The sequence below is a fragment of the Arvicola amphibius genome, chromosome 14 (assembly GCF_903992535.2).
Source record: "Arvicola amphibius chromosome 14, mArvAmp1.2, whole genome shotgun sequence".
NCBI classification, from domain to species: Eukaryota; Metazoa; Chordata; class Mammalia; order Rodentia; family Cricetidae; genus Arvicola; species Arvicola amphibius.
This window is the reverse complement of record NC_052060.1, coordinates 25,470,637-25,490,531: the sequence shown is the minus strand read 5'-3', so window position 1 is coordinate 25,490,531 and position 19,895 is coordinate 25,470,637. Positions and strand designations below refer to the sequence as shown.

Sequence of the window (19,895 nt, the reverse complement as noted above, 5' to 3'; positions counted from 1 at the left end):
AACAAATGAACAGTTAGCAATCTTTTATTTGCTTTATTTGCTACTCTGCGCTTCTTTATCCCTTAAAAATAGGGTTTGTGTGATTTATATTCCAGTTTCCTCAAAGTTACTCTTTGAGGACATCTTCAGATGTCCAGCCATACTCCCCCAGCTTGGTCTGCCCCTGACAAGGAGCCCACAGCTACTGCAACAGCAGCTGATGATGAACAGGGGAAAACTGCAGGAAACCAAACGCTGTTGGGTCAATGTGCTTCTTCTTGGTCACTTCTGTTATACTGTCTAGATAAATAACAGACCATGCCATTTGTCGTATAAATATAGCACATACAATCTAACTGAAATTAATGTGAGACAACAGAAAATGTCCATGTTCAGAGTCCATTGATACTTTGGGATTCCGGTATAGAGAAAAGATTTAGCATTTCCATTTCCAGTGGGTGCAGAGTGCCTCCTGTGATGACCAAAGAATGCAATGGTTCTCCCAAGTCCACTGTGCACATTTGCTGTAAAGTGCCTGCTGCAATTTTCTGGTCCTCAGCGCCAACTCTGGCTAAGCCAACACAGAGTGTCTCCTCAGTGATTGCTGTTTAAAATGGAGGGCAAAGGTGGGAGAGACAGAGATGCTGCAGATCAATTGGGCAATGCTTCACCTTGTTCAACACTCAAAAATATTAGTAGTGCAAGTCTATTGAAAAATGCCCTAAACACCTGACACCTCTCTCGTTATTCACCACAGACCAGTTACTTTACCTTTGAAAATTCCAAAGGTTTACATAACCTTATGTTTTAACAACTTGAAAAACAATTAGCTGTATTTATACTACACATAATGATAGCACATTTGTCTTAAAACAGGCTGTGAGTGAATATCTGTATGATTCACACACAAAGACATATAAAGATTTCTTTTTGTTTATATTTCTTTGTGTATTGGTGTGTGCACATGTGTGTACATATGTGCATGCCGGTACTCATGGAGGCAGAAGAGGGTGTTGGATCCCCTGAAGCTGGAACTCTGTGTGATTATGAGCCGTTCAAGGTGGATGCTGGGAACCTAACTTGGATCCTCCTTGTCTTAATTAGGGTTTCTATTGCTGTGAAGAAACACCATGACTACAGCAACTCTTATAAAGGAAAACATTCAATTGAGGTAGCTCACTTAAAGTTCAGAGGTTTAGTCCATTATCATCATGGCAGGACAAGGTGGCATACAGGCAAGCATGGTGCTGGAAAAATAACTGAGAGTCCTATATCTTTCAGGCAAAAGGAAGTAGTCTGAGACACTGGGCAGTATCTTGAGCATATACGAGACCGCAAAGCCCACTTCCAGTGACACACTTCCTCCAACAAAGCCACGCGTCCTAGTAGTGCTACTCCCTTTGGTGGCCATTTTCTTTCAAACCACCATATTCCTTAAGAACAGGAACTGCTCCTAAGGAGCGAATCATCCTCCTGCCCCAACACATAAATTCTTGATAGACATTTATACTGACCAAGACACAGGAAAAATTAGGAGACAGAAAAATTCACAGATGAGAATTTCTCCTTAGTCATCTAATTAGTTACAGAATAAACCAGTTTTTTTTAATTAAAAAATGTTTTATCTCTTAAGTGGTAGTTGTGTGGAGTGATACATGAGTACAAGAATATTTAATAAACTCTAAAGTCCACGAGAAATAATAGCCATTTCTGGATACTCAGACTTTTAATTAATTTCAGAATCAAGATCTACAGCTCTCTTTTCATAATCATGCACTTTAGTGTACAGCTGACTTCTTACTGCTTTATTCTGTAGTTGAGAAAGTTTCCTCCCTGAAAAGTGACTTAAAAAGAAATGGACAAGGATTTATGCAAGGCAAAGAGGGCACATGAGGAACTCAGTGCCACTATCAGGGATAAACTGTGCACTGACTGGGTCACAGGATGGCTCAGGAGGGAGAGGCACTTGCCACCATGCCTTGACAGCCCAAGTGTGTGTCCTGGGACCCAAGAGCTGAAAGGAGAAGCGGCTCTTGGACGCTTTCCTCCAAACTCCATATGGACATATGGCAAGTGTGCACACACATAAAAAATAAGTACATGATTGCAACAAAGATTTAAAAACATAAATTATCACTCAAAAATGCCTTAATGCATGTTTTTACTAGAGGTCAGGCAAAAACAGTGCCTATAACAGAATATGACAGGTATCTTTAAGTTCTCAGCAAACATTTATTGACTACATTTTACTGTATACCACACACTCTGTCTACCTCAGGAGTGTAAGATAAAAACTCTTGTCTTTAACTTAAAGAAAACTATTCTATATGTCAGTGTTCAGAAGATAAAGCAGAATAAATATATTTTTGTAGGATAGATCTTACTGATTAGAACTATTTTATCATTTATATATTTTCATGTTAACATAAAATCTGATTATAAGTAAAATTATACACACACACACACACAGTCTTTTTTGTTTTGTTTTTGTTTGTTCGTTTAAGACAGGGTTTCTCTGTGTAGCCCTGGCTGTTCTGGAGCTAGCTCTGTAGACCAGGCTACCCTTGAACTCACAGAGGTCTGCCTAAAGCTACTACCACCTGGCTAAAAGGCTTCATTTTTAAAAATTTAAGTTATGACAATTTTACTGTAAAGGACTCAATTATTCTTCTTTTAGTATAACTTGAATCCTGTGGGTTTAAAATTTAAAAAAAAAAATAAGAGACCTACATAACACGGCAAAAACACCGACCGTGCTGTATGGCGTGGGTGTGTCAGATATGTAGTGACATATGTATCTGTAGAGAAACAATCCAAGAGGCTCCAAAGTACCTGGTTCTTCCCCGCGTGCTCTCTGATTGTGAACAATTTCTAGAAGCTGCTGGGCTGCCTGGTTCACACTCATGTATCGAGGAGGTTCATAAATCTTTCTTCCCCTGTAAGCACAAAATTAGACATCATTGTTCTTTCCCGTGAAATCTACTTGTAGCACTCAGCGCAGTTCCGCCCCAGACACACTCGAGAGCCGCAGCCCACACTCTCACGTCTTCACACGGTACCCACTTCTGTATAAACCAGGGTTTATAAACATGGGTGCAGTGACTGAGTTTCTTAACTCTTTTCTATTGTCCTCAATGACACTGAAATGGCAGCAAGACTGACATTCGATAAAGACACATGTCTAAATCAAAGCAGTGCCTTAGGCAGATGTAATTCAGACTGTGTCACTGTGGTCCACTTGCTTTTATTTTCACGGTGCTGGAGACTGAACCCAGGGCCCAATGCACACAAGCCATTTTTTATTAATACGTTTCTACATTTTTTCTACTTCTTCCTCTAAGAAACTGTCAAGGTCTGAAAATCTTTGACAGTAACAAGATTACTTCTGCATGCCTCGAAAACCTGGTGGGTTTACCAAATAATCGTAACAAAAAGACAAGCTTCTGAAACTTGCAGTCTGCACCGATCACTTACAGATCTACAGTTTCTCCAAGGCAATGCTATCCAGCAGAAGCACAGCACAGTGCAGTCGCAAGCAGTGCAGACATTACAGTAACAAATTACAGAGACAAAATTAGTTTCAATAGCAAGTAAATACATTTAACCTAATATCCCCATAATATTATATCTGAATATGTTTAAACATTGTTTTTATACCAAGTCTTTGAAATCTGAGAAGCATTTTCAGCACATTTGTTAAGCCTTAATTAGAAATATTTAATATGTATATAAAATGTATGGTCATAAAAATAGATTTAAGGATAAGCTGGAGAGAGGACACAACTAAAATACATTGTAAAAATGTATGAAATTTCCAAGTAAAAATATATTTAAAAAACAGATTTGCATATTAAGTTGTCTCAAACAACCTAAAGGTTTTAAATTGTTTTTTTTTTTAATATTTATTTATTATGTATACAATATTCTGTCTGCGTGTTTGCCTGCAGGCCAGAAGAGGGCACCAGACCCCATTACAGATGGTTGTGAGCCACCATGTGGTTGCTGGGAATTGAACTCAGGACCTTTGGAAGAGCAGGCAATGTTCTTAACCGCTGAGCCATCTCTCCAGCCCCAAGATTTTAAATTGTTAAAAGTTAAAGGAAACTTCAGTTCTCCAGCTTCGTCAGCCACATTTCGAGTGCTCATTACCATGCGTGGTAGAACTGCTGTACTGAACACTGCCTCACTAGGAGAGGATCCCGCTCTCACACACGGAAGAAGCCATACCTCCTGCCCCCACCCAATGTCACACATGGGAGAAGCGGCCCCACCCTCCGTCCTCATACAAGGGAGAAGCAACACCCCTCTGCCCCCACCCCTGTGGTCCTCATCATGGGAGAAATGATCCCCCCCCCCACACACACAAGGGAAGCGACTCCATAGCAGCAGCAGCCAGATGCTGAACTCCCAACACATTCATTCACTCCACCCATATTTCAGGATGACCTTTAACGCCCACTGCTGCTCTCAGGGTTGGATCTATGAATTCTGCTGCTACCTTCACCTGAGCACCCTGTTCTATCTTCTGCAGGAGTCAAATATTTACTGCATCACTATGCTGAAAGCTTGTCTTCCTCCATCCTTCGACTGGGCTCACTGGAGCACCTATGGTCCCGGTCACAGAACTGAAACACAGACGCACCTGATGAGATTCTCCAGAGACTGCTCCTTCACTTTGATATCTGTAGGGAGTAGAGGACAGCTCTTTTAACCTAGGTATTTACCCCAAATCCTCCAGCTTCCAATGGGGATCATGTACATTTTTGGAAATCTTCCCAGATGCCCCCAAATGCTGATCTCAGTTTGTGGTGTCTCTGCTCGCACTTGCGTGTGACTATTTTCCTACGGGGGTTAGAGGAGCGGAAGCCTGTGGCTGTGGAAAGCAAACTGGAGTTTGGCCCTGACCCTCCTCTGCAGGGATCTAGTTTCCTGTTGGAAAAGGTGATAAGGGAAGGTATTAGATGCTGTTGGCATGTGAACTACTTAACTGATCAGAATCTTTTAATCTTCTACCTGGCACTTGCATAGACTCATCTGAAATGGCTGCTTGCGCTCCTACCCTTATTTATTTTCAGGCATCATCCTATAAAAGCCTCAAAGGATAAAACTTAAGTTTTAAAAAACAAAAAGAATTCTTGCTGTTTAGTTTTTGTTGTTGATGGTGTTTTTTGAAACAGGTTTCTGTTTGTGTAGTACTTGCTGTCCTGGAACTCACTCTGCAGACCAGGCTGGCCTTGAACTCACAGAGATCCACCTGCCTCTGCCTCCCAAGTAAGTGCTGGGATTAAAGGCGTGTGCAATGCTACCACCTGAAAATATTCTTACCATATTCTGAAGTGTTTTCTTTCTTACAGTGGTAAGACATCCAGTAATAATGAATGAATACTGTAGTAACAGGGTGTCAGAGCTCCGGGCACGGCAGGGAGAGGCATACAATCCCTGCGCACGCTCGTGACGCCTGACAGTGCACCACGGCAAAGACTGGGTCCTTGCACTGCACTGCCACTGGTGCTTAGCTGCCCGCGTGGGCAGCAGTGAAAAGCAGACCGGCTCTGTGTCCTTACAGGACTTCACAGCAGGGCCACAGCTGCTTCCTGTTTTACAGGCAAATGAACGGTTCAGCCAAAGTTTGTTTTTATAAAATATGGCACAACTGAAGAGCCTCTGACAGACTTCTACATCGTTGTGAAGTGATAGGAAAGCTTCTATTGACCAATTCTACAACGTTTACTTAGAAATTACAACAGTGATTAATCTTACATTGGTTTGTAATGTCTGCGTGGCACTTAATATTTAAGTATTGCTCAAATCTGAAATAATAATCATTATTTAATTAGTTCTACTTGTCTGGCACATAAAAAAATGAATGTTATTGAAACTATGGCCTCCAATACAATTAGTAATAAAAGTCATATTTTACTTTAAACAATATCTTAAATACTTATGGTAACATTTCCCTTAATTCATTCACCTTGAACTTGTAAAATGTAGCATGTCATCTGTAAAGCACAGATGTCTACTGACTATGAAGACATGGCTTCCTATAACCTACTCCAACCGTCTGAAGCTGTGTTTAAGCAGTGAATTTCAATTATTTCATACAGCCTTTGTTTCTACTCTAATGCTTTGTACTTAGAAATATCTATGTAGCCAATGTTGTATGCTAACTTCTATCTATATCACTATATCACATGCATGTATATGCATGTATACACATACACATACAAAATATCTAAAATAAATCACTACAACCAGTTTGAGAAGTACTACTTACTCTCAACAGCCCCATGAGGTGTGGGGGGGGGGGGGCTTATTCTTATTTGCTATGAAGACAAAGGCTAAGAGTTATTTCTCAATAGTTTCTATCTAGTAAGCAGAGACACTGAGATTTTGTTTTCTGGTTCCAATTCCAAGTGTCATTTCAAGGTTAATTTAAGATATCACTTGTGTTCTGGTCATCAAGGGAAAAGTGGAAATTTGATCCCAGTACTCCAGTCAATAACATTTAAGACTAGAAGAGCTCTTAGACGTTGACTTGTTAAATCTCGGGGGTCTAGACAGAGCCCATGTCCATCTGAAACTCAGTGCTAGTATCTTGATGCACAAAGCAGTCCTAGCCCTTGTTTCTATGTTAATCAGGAAATAAAATTTGGACTAGATAGTACAATGAAGGGAGCTGGAAATAATAGGCCATTTGCATTTTATGCTGTTAACAATTAAATGGTACTGGGAAACTACTCAATATTCAACATCAACTGTGAAGGAGATTTTAACAAAAAAAGAGAAGCATCATTTTGTGATTTGGACAGTGAGAATGGTTGGTGACAATAGCAAATGCTCACCACATCTGCTGAACTGCAGTGATGATGGACAAATTTGTAAATACAGAGTCTTGGGAAGAATCTAGAGGTTCTAAGAGGGAACAGCAAGTCTCGGCATGAACACAGGATTTGTGTGGTATTTGGTGCTGAGAGTATGGGAAAGAGCTGTGTGCATACAGTGGCTAGCCTATGTCATTTTGCTTTGCTTTGTTTTGTTTCCTCTACCTAGTTATTCACTGAACCATTTTAATTCTATCACAAATGAAAACAAGAGGTCTGACAACTCCACTGCATGAGAAAAAGGGAGCTTCCTGATGCTTACCAAGTAAACACAGCGTGTGCATGCCGTTTTCTCTGTTCTTCTTCACTTTGTCAAAGAAGCTTTCTGGTCTCCAAGTGTCCGTCCAAAAAACAATAGAAACTGTTTCTCCAAACTTGTACAACTAGAAAAACAAAATGTTACTTAATGATAAAACAATTATAATTCTTTCCTAGGACAAGACCCCTGAAATAGGACTGAAGAGAAGGCCCAGGCTGAGAGAGGGAGGGCTCAGCAATTAAGTGCTAGTACCACACTTGTAGGGACCTGAGGCTATGCAGCTCATCATCACCTCTACTCCAGCTCCAGGGAGATCTGATCCCTCTAGCCTCCACTAGCACCTGACTCACGTGAACATTACCACTCCCATATATGTAATTAGAAACTTAAAAAAAAATCAATCTTAAGAAAAAAAAAAACCACAGAAATAAAAATAGCTCTCAGCACTCATAAGAGGTGTCAAAAGTGTAGTATTCTGCTTCACTGATGAGACTACAAAGCCTTAGAAAGGTCAGCTGACTTGCCTAAGGTCACACAGCTAAAAATAAGTAAATACACAACTTAGGTCTGAGGGAATGAATGTTTTTATCCACTGTCTTAGCTCAACAGAATCCACAAACTGTATACTCACACGTGCTCCTGATCACAGCATACACCCTCCCAGTTTAACAAGCATATCTCTGTCCTTCATGTCCAAGTTCAGCAATAAGGAGCTCCCCGAAATCTCCATCTCCCCCATGTGGTCCACCTCAATTCCCTATCACTACAGCTAAGAGTTTTTAAACTGGATTAGCTATAGCTGTCCACTGCAGCCCAGTCCTAGAGCTTGTGTGCAGAACAGGTGAGAACTGGAGGTTGCCTCTGTAACCTGCCAGTTGTGCAGGAAAAGTATCAATACCATCGAAATGCACACAGTGCTAAAGTCATAGAATGATTTAATTCAATTTAAACAGTTTGGTACAATTTGCAAGAAACCAGGAATGTACAGACACTGGAAAGCCACATCTAGTAACCTGTCACAGATTAGAAAGCCATTTTCCTTTCCCAAGCCTTGTGCTCTTCTGTGAAAAATGAAGAGGCCGGTCTCAAGTGGGCACTGGAGACGCTGTTTCCTGCAGTGAAGCTTCCTTCTCACTTCCGTTACAGAAGCTGTGGCAAGAGGTGCCAGGAAGCAGACAGGAAGGAAGCAAGAAAAGGTGGGGTTCTCGGGGCATTCCTCCCTTCTAATACTTCTCAGGCTCTGTTTACCGAAGTCTTTTAAAACCCTTAACAGTCATCATAGCACTTCTCAGTCCTAAAAGGATTGCTCATCGTGTCCCTAAGATGCTACAGATGCTAATTTACCTATCAAGGAGCTTTGTTCTCAAAGTCCATATGAGAGTTATCCGAACAAAGCATCCTCGGAGAGAAGCCATGCTACTCTGTAGCAGCCGTGTTCACAAGACTGTGTACAAAGACCTTGCTGCTCCAATTAGTCAGTCATGCATCTTCCTGCCCTGTATAATAAGATTTCTCTCTGAAAAAATACATTTTGAGTTCTAAGATAGGATTCTAACTTCTTTAAGCCCAGTACTCGGGGGGCAGAGGCGGGTGGATCTCTGAGTTTGAGGCCAGACTGGTCTACAAAGTGAGTTCTAGGACAGCCAAGGCTGTTACACAATGAAACCCTGTCTTGAAAAACCAAAACCAAACAAATAAAAAAACCAAACAAATTAAAAAAAAAAACAAACCTATGCTCTCATATATGATTGGGAATCCATTTGTGAACTAAATAAAAAAGAATTATATTTTGAAGTATATTACTCCAAAGACAAAATCTGATTTAGAAAGAAGATAAGCAAGCAATTTAACTCAGGAAATACCTGTTGTGAATAGATTTTTACAATGCTGTGATAAATACAACAGAAGGTATAAACCAAAGCACTAATAGTAAAACCTGAACACAAACATTCGGCATAGGAGAGGTATCTCCGAGTTGTGGGAGTAGAAGAACGGCAGAGTGAAACCCACAATCTACTGCATGGGAAGAACGATGCATCTGTGCTCACAATAATGGGTAGAGCAGATGTGGTAATGCCAGTATTTGGGAGACTCAAGCAGAGAGATGGTGAGTTCAGCCTGGGCGTTATAACCAGACCACTCAGAAAATCACAATGGCCAGCAAGACAGCTGAGAGGGTAGAGACACCCGCCTCCACACTTAATGACTTGACTATCCCGAGATGCACATGCTCAAAGGACGGAAGCTGCTGTCCAAGTTGTCCCATGACCTATGTGCTCTTACTGTGGCACACACGCACCCCCAACACACGCCTATTTTTTAAAAAGTTAAGACATTGAAAGAAAATCAAAATAAACATTAGAGACAAATAAAAATTAGAGACAAATTAAAATAAATAAAAATTGAAGACAGAGTTATTGGGAAGGAAAGGGAAAAGTTTAATAAACATGCTAATGAGGTGCCAGAGATTAGGTAGGTCCTGTGGTGACAGCCATGCAGGGCTCTGCTATCATTACCCAGTTCAGCGGCCTTTGGCTGTGCTGTACTTTCTTCAATTACTACAGTAAATTCTAGAGCACAATGGAAGCACCTAATGTTCGAGGCTAACAGTGGGAACACTACTACACCCTCAACAGTGTGACTGTCAGAGGACTTGAAATGAAAAAAGGAAGCCAGCTGTGCAGTGATGTTTTGTTTGTGTTTTAACAAAGAAAGCTTGTCTGAAGATCACAGTGCAGAGCTAAGCCACTAGAAGCCAGGAAGTGGTGGCACTTTAATCCCAGGACTCCGGAGACAAGAGGCAGAGGGATCTTCAAGGCCACTCTGGGTTATACAAGATTGAATCTGTCTAAAAGAGAAACAGAGCTCACACAAAGGTGATCCCAGCACTTGGGATCCCACGCCCTTAATACCAGAACTAGGGAGGAGGAGACAGGAGCTCAGTGCAGCCTGAGGAGCAGTGCAGTCTAAGCAGTCAGTCTGAGGACAGGATCACCCTTTCGGTCTGAACACTGGTAGAGCTGAGAACTCTAGTGACTGGCCACTCTGCTTCTCTGATCTCTCAGCTTTTACCCCCTAATATCTGACTCTGAATTTTTATTATTAAGACCAACTAGAATTCATGCTACACAATTATTAATTTTTGAAGGATTTCTAGACTAGACGTACTATATAAACAAAAGAACACATAGCAATACTCAGGGTCACTTAAGCAACAGCCAGAGAAAGTGGAAGTATTTCATAGGAAGAGAAAATTACACAATTATCCATGAGTTCCTTGAAGACAAGTTATGGCTGCATCCAAAGGCACTTACCAAGCAAGCATTAAGTAGATATACAGTATTGAATGAATGAATGAAGCATGCTTGTCTTAAAGAAGCCTAACTTGCATCTCTCTAATAGACTTTTATGTTTCAGCTGGAAATTTTCACTAAGAATGAGACTTGTGACCCACCTCTATCAGAATGTTTATTAATGAGTTATATGTTTGCTCACATATGTAGACACATTAAGAAGTTCTGCAGCTACTTGCCATCAATAATTATGATCAACAGGAATCTGCTGTCTCTAAATAAACTACCAAGTTAAAGAGACTACTATTCTAAACTATATTGCAAGCTCTTTAGAGAACAACAGAATAGACAGGCCTCAGAGGGGTGACAAGCTGAGTGCAAAACACTGTGCCCACTCCTGGGTTAGGAACTGGTAGCTGCTATGCTTTGATGCAGAGATGACGGAGGTATGTTTTGCCCAGGTCACTCAAAGCAGGCCCTCATTTCAACATTTTGATGCCTGTTTCTGAAATCGTGACAAAGCTCTCCAAAAGGACAGGACACCATCCAAAAGTGAAGCCTACTTCCCTTTATAAGTGAAGTAGAGAACATGAGGAGGAGCCTGCTAACAGTCTCCATCTGGCAGGTGTATTTCTGGTAACCAACACCTGCTCTTTCAGTCCTGATAAGCCAAAGGAAGATAATGAAGTACACTCATTTTCTACGAGTTTTACTTGCTTGTGTTGATGGTTGTAAAGGCATGACGTCACACCTACAGCTGCAGCAGCACTGTGTTGATGGTTCTGAAGGCATGACGTCACACCTACAACCGCAGCAGCACTGACTGCCTGCTAAAATGTAAATTCTCTTGGAGTTTGAAAGATGACTCCATAGTTAAGAGTGTATACTACTTTTCCAGAGGACTTGAGTTCAGTTCCCAGCATCTGACTGGGCAGTTCACAAGTGCCTGTAACTACAGTTCCGGGGGCTCTAACATCTTCTTCTGGCTTATGTGGAACCCACATGAACACTCACAATGAGGGGAGTATATGGGGTTGGAGAGAGGAAAGGAAGAGATATAATTATATTTTAACTTAAAAATAATAAATAGATAGACAAACAAACAAACCATTAAGTAAATGTAAATTCTCAGACCCCATACCAGATGTACTATTCTCAGAAAGTTTGCTGGTAAGGCTCAGCAGTCACAAGCCCCGGAGGAAGGTCTGAAGAACACTGTCTCTGACAGTTACTTGTTCAGGCTATAGTATCTTCCACAAACATAGTCCAAATAGAAAAAAGTCTAAATAGGAATGGAATTCAAGTGGAGATCTGCATTATACATGGTATATAGGCATTTATTTACTAAGTGTGCCATGTATACATAGTTGACCCCCCCCCCATTTCTATGCTTCTAATTCAATGAATTTCTCTAACCATTGAGCAAAAATATTTGGGGGTTTTGGGGACTGTTTCTGTAATTAAAATGTACTGCTTTTTCTTGTCCATCCCTAAACAATACAACCCAGCTATTGACAAAGCACCTGCACTGTGTTAGATATTCTAAGCACTCTAGAGATGGATTAAAGTATGAGAGTCTATGTGCAGGTTGTATACAAGTACTATCCCACTTTATAGAGGCAACTTGAGCAAATGCAGATATAGCATCTTCAGGGGCCTTAGAATTAGTGCTCATGAAAAAGACAACTGTCATTTCTTAAGTGCATTTTAGGCTCAAGGACTGTTAAAAAAATATCAATTCCTCTTTTCCCTGGACTGGGAATATTTAGGGTGGCAACTTACAGGAGTCAGCTCTCTTCCCAAAATGTGGGTCCCAAAGTTCAAACTCAGACTGTGAAGCTAGGAGGCAAGCTCTTTTATTTATTTAAGCTAGCTCATGATACCAAATGTATCTTTTTAAAACTATCTATCCATAAGTGATGAATTTCAGCAAGACAGACCAGGGAAGGTCTAATTTCATGGATTCTAAAGTACATGAATTTTTCCTAGTAAAATACAGAGAAACACGGACTATGTCTTTAAGCAGTGTCTTAAAAAGCACTGCTGTCCATGCAGGGATCACAGCTGCCATGAACCACGCATGTGTCAACATCAGAACTTATATCACACTTGGACAGGGGTACCAATAGCTTAAGAGAAAATCTCAGAAACATCAATAGAGCACTCTTTCAATCTCTCTGAGCCACACTTGCTGGAGTTAAAAGTAGCTAACTTTATACCCCCGCACTTGTAACATGGCCTTCATGCCTTCCTCACTGGCTCTCAGCTCTGTATTCACTTAAGAAACAGGCTCTCAGGGAAAGAGAAAGGGATACTGTGTGGGAAACTCAGGCTCAGCCGCACTGATGAAGTCACTGGAGGAATATAAAGACTGCTGAGGAATGCTTAATGTAATTTGCTCATTCTTTCCTTTTTTATGTATGGACACGATTGACATAAAGTTAAAATCATTCTGGAACTAAATTTACACGGCCTGTTGAAAGAAAGGGCTAAAGGAAGGAAAAATAACAAATAACTTATAGGAAAACAGAACAAAAACCTTAACAAATATTTCAAGAGTACATTCTCAAAAATTAAGCTTTATAGCTCCTGTATGAAATAAGAGTGAAATCAGCCTGGCACTCGCAGGAAAACAGAACATTTTCCCACATTCCACCCAGCACTCCCCTTGCAGCATTACCTGTAAGCCACAGCAGCCTACAGCATTCATTATGGAAGCATTGTGGATAACTTGGTAAGGGATTCCCAACTTTGTGGCTCTCAGAATAAGATCACTGTGTGTTGTAGCCCTGCAGTGAGAAAACAGGTTCAGTTAAGTGAATGGCATTAATCTTCTATCCTAGCTCATGAATTCAAGTCAAAGAGTCAACTGTTCTTCCTCAGATTCCACTAGGCACCTGCAGAGGTCTTTTATTTGGGCTTCTTAGGGATGCAGTGTGCATCTACCCGCATCCCTCACAAGATGTCACTCCAGCCATAGACGGACACCCACTGAAGAAATGAGCGAGCTGTCCTTTCTTCCAGACATCATCCGCTAAAGATGTCTGGAGAATACAAACTCAGCAATCTGATTCTTCTCTCAGGATGTCTTTAGATAAGTTGTAATGATCAAAATGACTTAGCACCTCTGACATTTATCCTTTCCCATATTCTGAATATTCAAGAGTCTTCTCTACTCCCTATTTATTTCAAAATACTCAATTGTCACCAGCCATAGTTTCTATTCCTATCTCAGCTTTCTCCTGTACCCAGTGACCATCTTTACTCTAGCTCCTTCCCCAGCACCCTTCCCAGGCTCTGGTGACAATTAGCCTAATATCCATTTTTTAGATATTAATGCTTTAGTTTTTACATATAAGTGGGACACTTACATGATTAATTTTTCCCTTTACAGTTCTGTGGTACAACTAAACCAAATTCTTTACTGCTGCCCTATTTGGATTTATTTTTATATCTTAAAGCTGAAGGTGAAACACAGGACATAGCCTGTTGGTCCTTCAATCTATTAAAATTCTGCCTGAAGAATTCCATTTGGAGTATACAACTGTGTGCAGTCTTCCTATTTATAGCTGTGTTCAGTCTGGTTACTTATTGTATAGGCTTAGTGGTGTGTGTATGTGTCCCCGGGCACATTCTGACTGTTAACTTCCCTTTTGTGAAAAGTGTGTTTATAACTAGGTAGGCCGGGGGGGGGGGGGGGGGCGAAGGAAGAGAATATATGTAAATATAAATTGAATACTATGACATGTAACCTCACATCAATTTAGAATGGCATTACTAAAGGTTCTTTTCATCTTGATAAAAACGCTAAGCCCTACTGGGGAAAGCAACATTAGCATGTTTGAGAAACTCCTTACAAATAAGCAGAATCTGTCAACTGGTCAATGCATACCAAGTAGGAAGATCAAGGGCTTACACCCCATGAGGCAGCCAGCTACAGATTAAAACATGCCCACCAGGGAAGCCTGTTTTTAATCACACACATAAAATAAAACCCGTATGAAAAATTATCAGCAATTTGATATAGAGTAAGTGTTTAAAGAAAATATAAAAATACAAGATGTAAAGAATGTTTTTAACACTATCTTGAACAGAATCTTTCTATCTAATATTTTAGTTCAAGGAAAAGTAAATTAGATATTTGATGAGGGTGTTATTTTTAATTTATATAGCTTTATGGGTGAGCTACTTAAATAGATGAAAAGAAAAACTGGTTTAAAAATGTATCATCATCACAAACTCATTTAAAATAATCAGACCAAGCAAAACACACGTAAGTTTACTATTTCCAAATGTAGGAACTGAATTATCTAACCAGAAATAGTGAGGTTATTTTACCTTAACAGCGCACTTATTATTTGGAGTTCTTTTAAAAGAATTTCAAAAGAAAAGATGCAAAATGGCTTAACTGATGTGTTCATTCACGTGCATGAGGGCAGCTGTAACAGTGCCGCCATGACAGGGGGAGGAGCAGGGGCTGGCAGTCTGGAAAATTACTGTTTCAAGGTGCACAGTGAAAATTATACTCAAGAGCTACTAGAAACACTATATGTTTTAAGTTTAACATTCATTTGAAAGGTGCTTTATATGCTAGAAAATGTCTGTACCTAGCAGTAATCAAACAGCTGCAGTACCTGAACTTGAATCTAACACGTGGTTGGAGATGATCAGGCACTGAGAGTGCAAATTAATTATCATTAGAATTTCAAAGAAAAAAAACAGTAAAATGGTCCCCCAAAATCTACAATTAGTAACTGAGTATCACCTGGAAGGTGAAGGCAGAAGGGCTAGGAGTTCAAAACTAGTTTAGGACACTGAGATTTCAATGCTAGCCTACATTACAGGAGACTGTCTCAGTCCAAACCAAAATAGCACAAGCAAAGCCCAGGTAACTGAGAAAATACACAGGGTAATACGCAACAACATGCGAGAAATTCACTGCTGCACGACTTAGTGATGGAGAGCACCACAAAAGTAGCCAGGGCAAAAGCAGGGACTAAAGAATAAAGGCACAAAGCCACTGGATTTCAGCAGGGAAGCTAACTACATGAAGTCACTTCCTCTGCACATCTGCTTTCTTTCCATGGGGCTCCCCACCTCCTCCCCACCACCCGCCTACAGTCTCTTCTTCAGAGCCCTGTCCAGATCCAGCTCAGCACTCACGAACACCACCACCTACACACACATTCTTCTGCTCGCATACCTCCAAGTCTTTGCAGCTTCTGTAATGACATCCTCCTGTTTACCCCTCTCCTCTGGCTACATGGAATTCTCACCTTTCCTAGACCTTTATCTGTTCTGAGGCTGTCTTCTCTTTGTCTCTCTTCTGTGGTGACCCTATATCCATTCTTCTGGCTTTAAATATCATCCACATAACTATGACTTCATGACCAGAACAACCCAGTCTCCTTCTAGAACCAGTCCTCAAGTCAGAGCTCCTTCCTTCTTTTCCGTGTCTACCACATGCATTCCGTATCTTCCTTCTAAGCATGTTCTATACCATTCTTCTCTTTCTTCCATCAGGAACACCTGTCTCCTTGAGTCCACTCACCCCAAGCAAGCCAACTGGCTTTTAATACTGGAAAGAATTGTGATTTTCTTGCTTTAAAACCCTCCAAAGGTTTGAGGCTGTATTTCAAATAGGATCCCTCCAAAGACTTAAAGACGAATGGCTCCTGTCTACCTCTATACACCTTCTTATACCCTCTCCCCATCATGCTCCAGCCACTATGGCCTCTGGTGCCTTAACCAGTCTTTCTGTCTCCTCTGCTTGGAATGAGCTGCCTCCTGAACCCATTTCAGTCACTGGCTTCAGTATAACCTTCAACACCAGGCTCTTCCAGATGCCTCTGCATAAGTAAGCCTCCCTCCCCTACTCTCCCCACTTTACAGACTTCCCAAAAAACTACATTTTTTTTCTTTTTCTGTGATTACCGTTAGTCACTCCCATCAACCTTTTAAGTCCATATCTTGCCAACTCACTAAGTAGGAGTTCCTATCCCAAGAGATGGATGAAAGGTATCTGGATGACTGCGTAAATGTCGGGTCGAAACAGGCTTGTCTGTCTTTGCTGAACTGAGGTAAGCTATCACAGAGTTCTTCAATTATTATTTAATTAGTGGCAATTGTGTGCCTAGTATTATGAATGAAATTAGAGAACTAGACACCTGAAGGATACTGTACATAGCCACAGGAAAGCAGAGACACACAGTTAGTTTAACTGTTGTGAGGAACTATGTGAAAGCTAGCACAGTGAGGGTCATTTATAAAGTGTGCTCCGAAAAGATTCAGCTACTGTGCCTTGTTTCCCAGCTGGTGCTACCTGGGAGGTTCTGAATACTTCAGTAGGTAGGACCTACCTGAAGGCAGATCTCTGGGGGCAGGTCCTTGGGGACATCTTGTTTCTAGCCCCTTCTTGTGTCTGTCTTTTTCCCTCTTAGCTTCCTGTCTGGCATGGGATGAAAAAGCTCCTCTATCACATGCTACCTCTGCACGATGGTAGTACACGGGGCCAACCAACCCCAGTTTGAACCCCTTGAAACCAGTAACCACAGTAAATCTTTCTTCTCGTAAGTTGTTCTCTCGGGAAAATGAATCACAGCCCCATAAACTAACTGATACAGCAATCACAACTCCTAAGCTAACAGGTACACCAATCACAGCTCCATAAGCTAACTAACACAGCAATCACGGCTCCCTACGCTAACTAATACAGCAATCACGGCTCCCTACGCTAACTAATACAGCAATCACGGCTCCCTACGCTAACTAATACAGCAATCACGGCTCCCTACGCTAACTAATACAGCAATCACGGCTCCATACGCTAACTAATACAGCAATCACAGCTCCATACACTAACTAATATAGCATTCACAGCTCCATACACTAACTAATACAGCAATCACAGCTCCATACGCTAACTAATACAGCAATCACAGCTCCATACGCTAACTAACACAGCAATCACGGCTCCCTAAGCTAACTAATACAGCAATCACAGCTCCATACGCTAACTAATATAGCAATCACAGCTCCATACGCTAACTAATATAGCATTCACAGCTCCATACGCTAACTAATACAGCAATCACAGCTCCATAAGCTAACTGAGCAGCCATCAACAATAATCCCATCGTCAAATGGAGCTACAAATTCAGGCTAGAGTGACAAAGAACTACAGGAGAGAGAGGTGTGAGGTGACAGATGCAGAGAACTCTGACAGATACAGGAGGAGGAAGCCTGAACTAAGGTGCCAAAGTGGAAAACGGTGATGGAATGGCTTGGCTGGCATGTCTGTGGTCTTAATACAAGAATGGCCGGACACAGATGTGAAGAACAGGCTGGCAGGCTTTAAAATATTTAGCTAATAATGGGCTTCTAAAGTTCTCAGCTGAGGTCTTTATTGTTTTTTACATACAAACATGAGTCATAAGTTAAAAGTCTGTATAGAGACCAGACAAAGGGGACAGAATATATTAACCTGCTTAAAATAATGGCATTAAAAGTAAAAATTTTAAAAAAAGACAGAATATGAAAAAACTGGACAATAAATAAATAACCAATTATATGTAGTGTTTCTCAAAGTATCGTGAAAGCTTTACTTTTTAAAAGGCTATATAAGTTTCTAATGGTTGGTCTCAATTTCTCTACTATTTCATCTGAACTAGTCTGTGGACTTGTACCAGTCTAGACGCCTCGCTGTGAACAGCAATTCTAATGTGTAATGAACAGACACTGCCAGTGACTAAGACTGCTTACCAGGTGACACTGCATTGCCACCACGGAAGGTCCGGGAGGGGCATCCCGACAGAAGACACGTGTTCTAGACAGGAGTGTGGGAGTGAGAAAATTCTGTATAAAAGACATTTGCTGGTACGATTTTTTATTTTCCTTATTTCATTTTACTATTCTATTGCTAAGAAGAAAAATAAAGGTACCATGAAATTTGAGGAAACCTTAAGTTTTACAGAAAACAATGTCAGGCAGACGATAAGACAATTTAAATATTTTATAGTGTGTGACTGCCTGATATAATTTGCAATCAAATATAATGATACTCTCTGGCCCTGCATACCAACATAAATTACTTTCTTTATGACAGTCGCATATACATGTAGCTCCATTGTTTTGAGAAATATCCTTGATGGTGGACCCAGAGTGATTTAATTGTCCTTATGTTCCTCAAATCTGTGACATAAATCTTGGGTCACCAGCTGTAGACAAAGAACTCTTGTGTTTGAATTGACACTAGAGATTGATGATGCTTGACTAGACAAGTAGAAACCCATCTTCCTAGTAATGAGGAAGAGCACTGCTCCCAATGGAGATGAGACATTGAAATCAGAGGCTTGATAAATGATAAATCCAAGGCAAGTAAGTGACAGTATTATTGCCAAATATTAGATTATTAAAGGGGGGGGGACTTAGAACAAAAGAAGCCAAAGATGCTTGCAATTATCAAAGCAAATGGCAGACCTGACTTTTGATAGCATAGTGCCTTATTTAATAATGACACACCAGTTAACTGTATTTGATACCTTGTGTAACCTTGCACAAAAACAAAAACATCAAAGAAATAAATGTTAGTGTTGACACTTGTTAAGGGATTAATACTTAGGATGACATCTTTATCAAGTAAATTTTCTTTATTAATTTCCAAACAAAAAAAAATCAAATACAAAATTTAGTTAGAACTCAGGTAAACTTATCAAACCCTAACATGGACGGATTTAAATAAGCAGAGCTGGTAAATAAATCACTTACAGTGTCCATTCTGACTTACCCAAATGGATCACCCACCACAAGGAATGCAATATCGCTGACATCAGCATCCTTAAAAATATTATCTGCTTCTTGTTCCACTTCTTCTCTGTCAGCAAGAATCAATTTTCTTCCATAAAACTCTTCCTAGAAATTTAAGTAGGATATCAAGATATCAAAATGAGAGACAGCAGGTGAGTGTTCAACACACAGACATCGAAGAACAACCTTTGTCTAGAACTAGGTGCTAACCTTGGCAACCATCCAAACACAGATCATTCAGTACACCTCATCAGAGAGCCAGAACTCCATATCATGAAGCAATTAAACTCTGTCTTTGGGGCTATCACCAGATCCCTAGAGAAGGCAGACCTCTTAACATCTGAGGCCTCTAAATGTGTGTCTAATAGACCAGGCAGGACACCAAAGGATGAACAGAGACTATGTATTCATGAGCCCTATTCCTGAAACACGAAAATATGGAATACATTAACAATAATGACACGTGGTAGTGCAGATGTTTCACCCAATCTCTACAGGAGTGTTTGTGGTATGCTGGCTAAAATAAAAGGCCACGTCCATAGGAAATGACAGAAAATTATGATTTAGCCATTTACCAAAAAAAAGAAAAAAAATGAACAGACCTACATAATTATAGGAAAAGAAATAAATTTAAATACACAGGACATTTCCATCCAAGCTGCTTTGTCAACTTATCTC

The 19,895-nt window shown here is 40.5% G+C and overlaps 1 protein-coding gene across 2 annotated transcripts in view; it reads right to left on the bottom strand.

Annotated features, from left to right (window-relative positions):
• Positions 1-19,895, bottom strand: part of Dph5 (diphthamide biosynthesis 5) — a 40,082-nt gene that overhangs the window by 16,400 nt on the left and 3,787 nt on the right. Inside the window, exons 3-8 of one of the 2 annotated variants that reach the window (XM_038310828.1) lie at positions 19,198-19,322; positions 13,093-13,201; positions 7,123-7,243; positions 4,622-4,661; positions 2,812-2,915; positions 7-583 (exon numbers count right to left, since the gene is read on the bottom strand). In XM_038310828.1, coding sequence (XP_038166756.1) covers positions 372-583; positions 2,812-2,915; positions 4,622-4,661; positions 7,123-7,243; positions 13,093-13,201; positions 19,198-19,322 — 711 coding nt within the window. In that variant the 3' untranslated portion in view covers positions 7-371. Of the gene's footprint in view, positions 1-6; positions 584-2,811; positions 2,916-4,621; positions 4,662-7,122; positions 7,244-13,092; positions 13,202-19,197; positions 19,323-19,895 lie in introns of those variants that run through there. The other variant, XM_038310829.1, reaches the window with a different exon arrangement.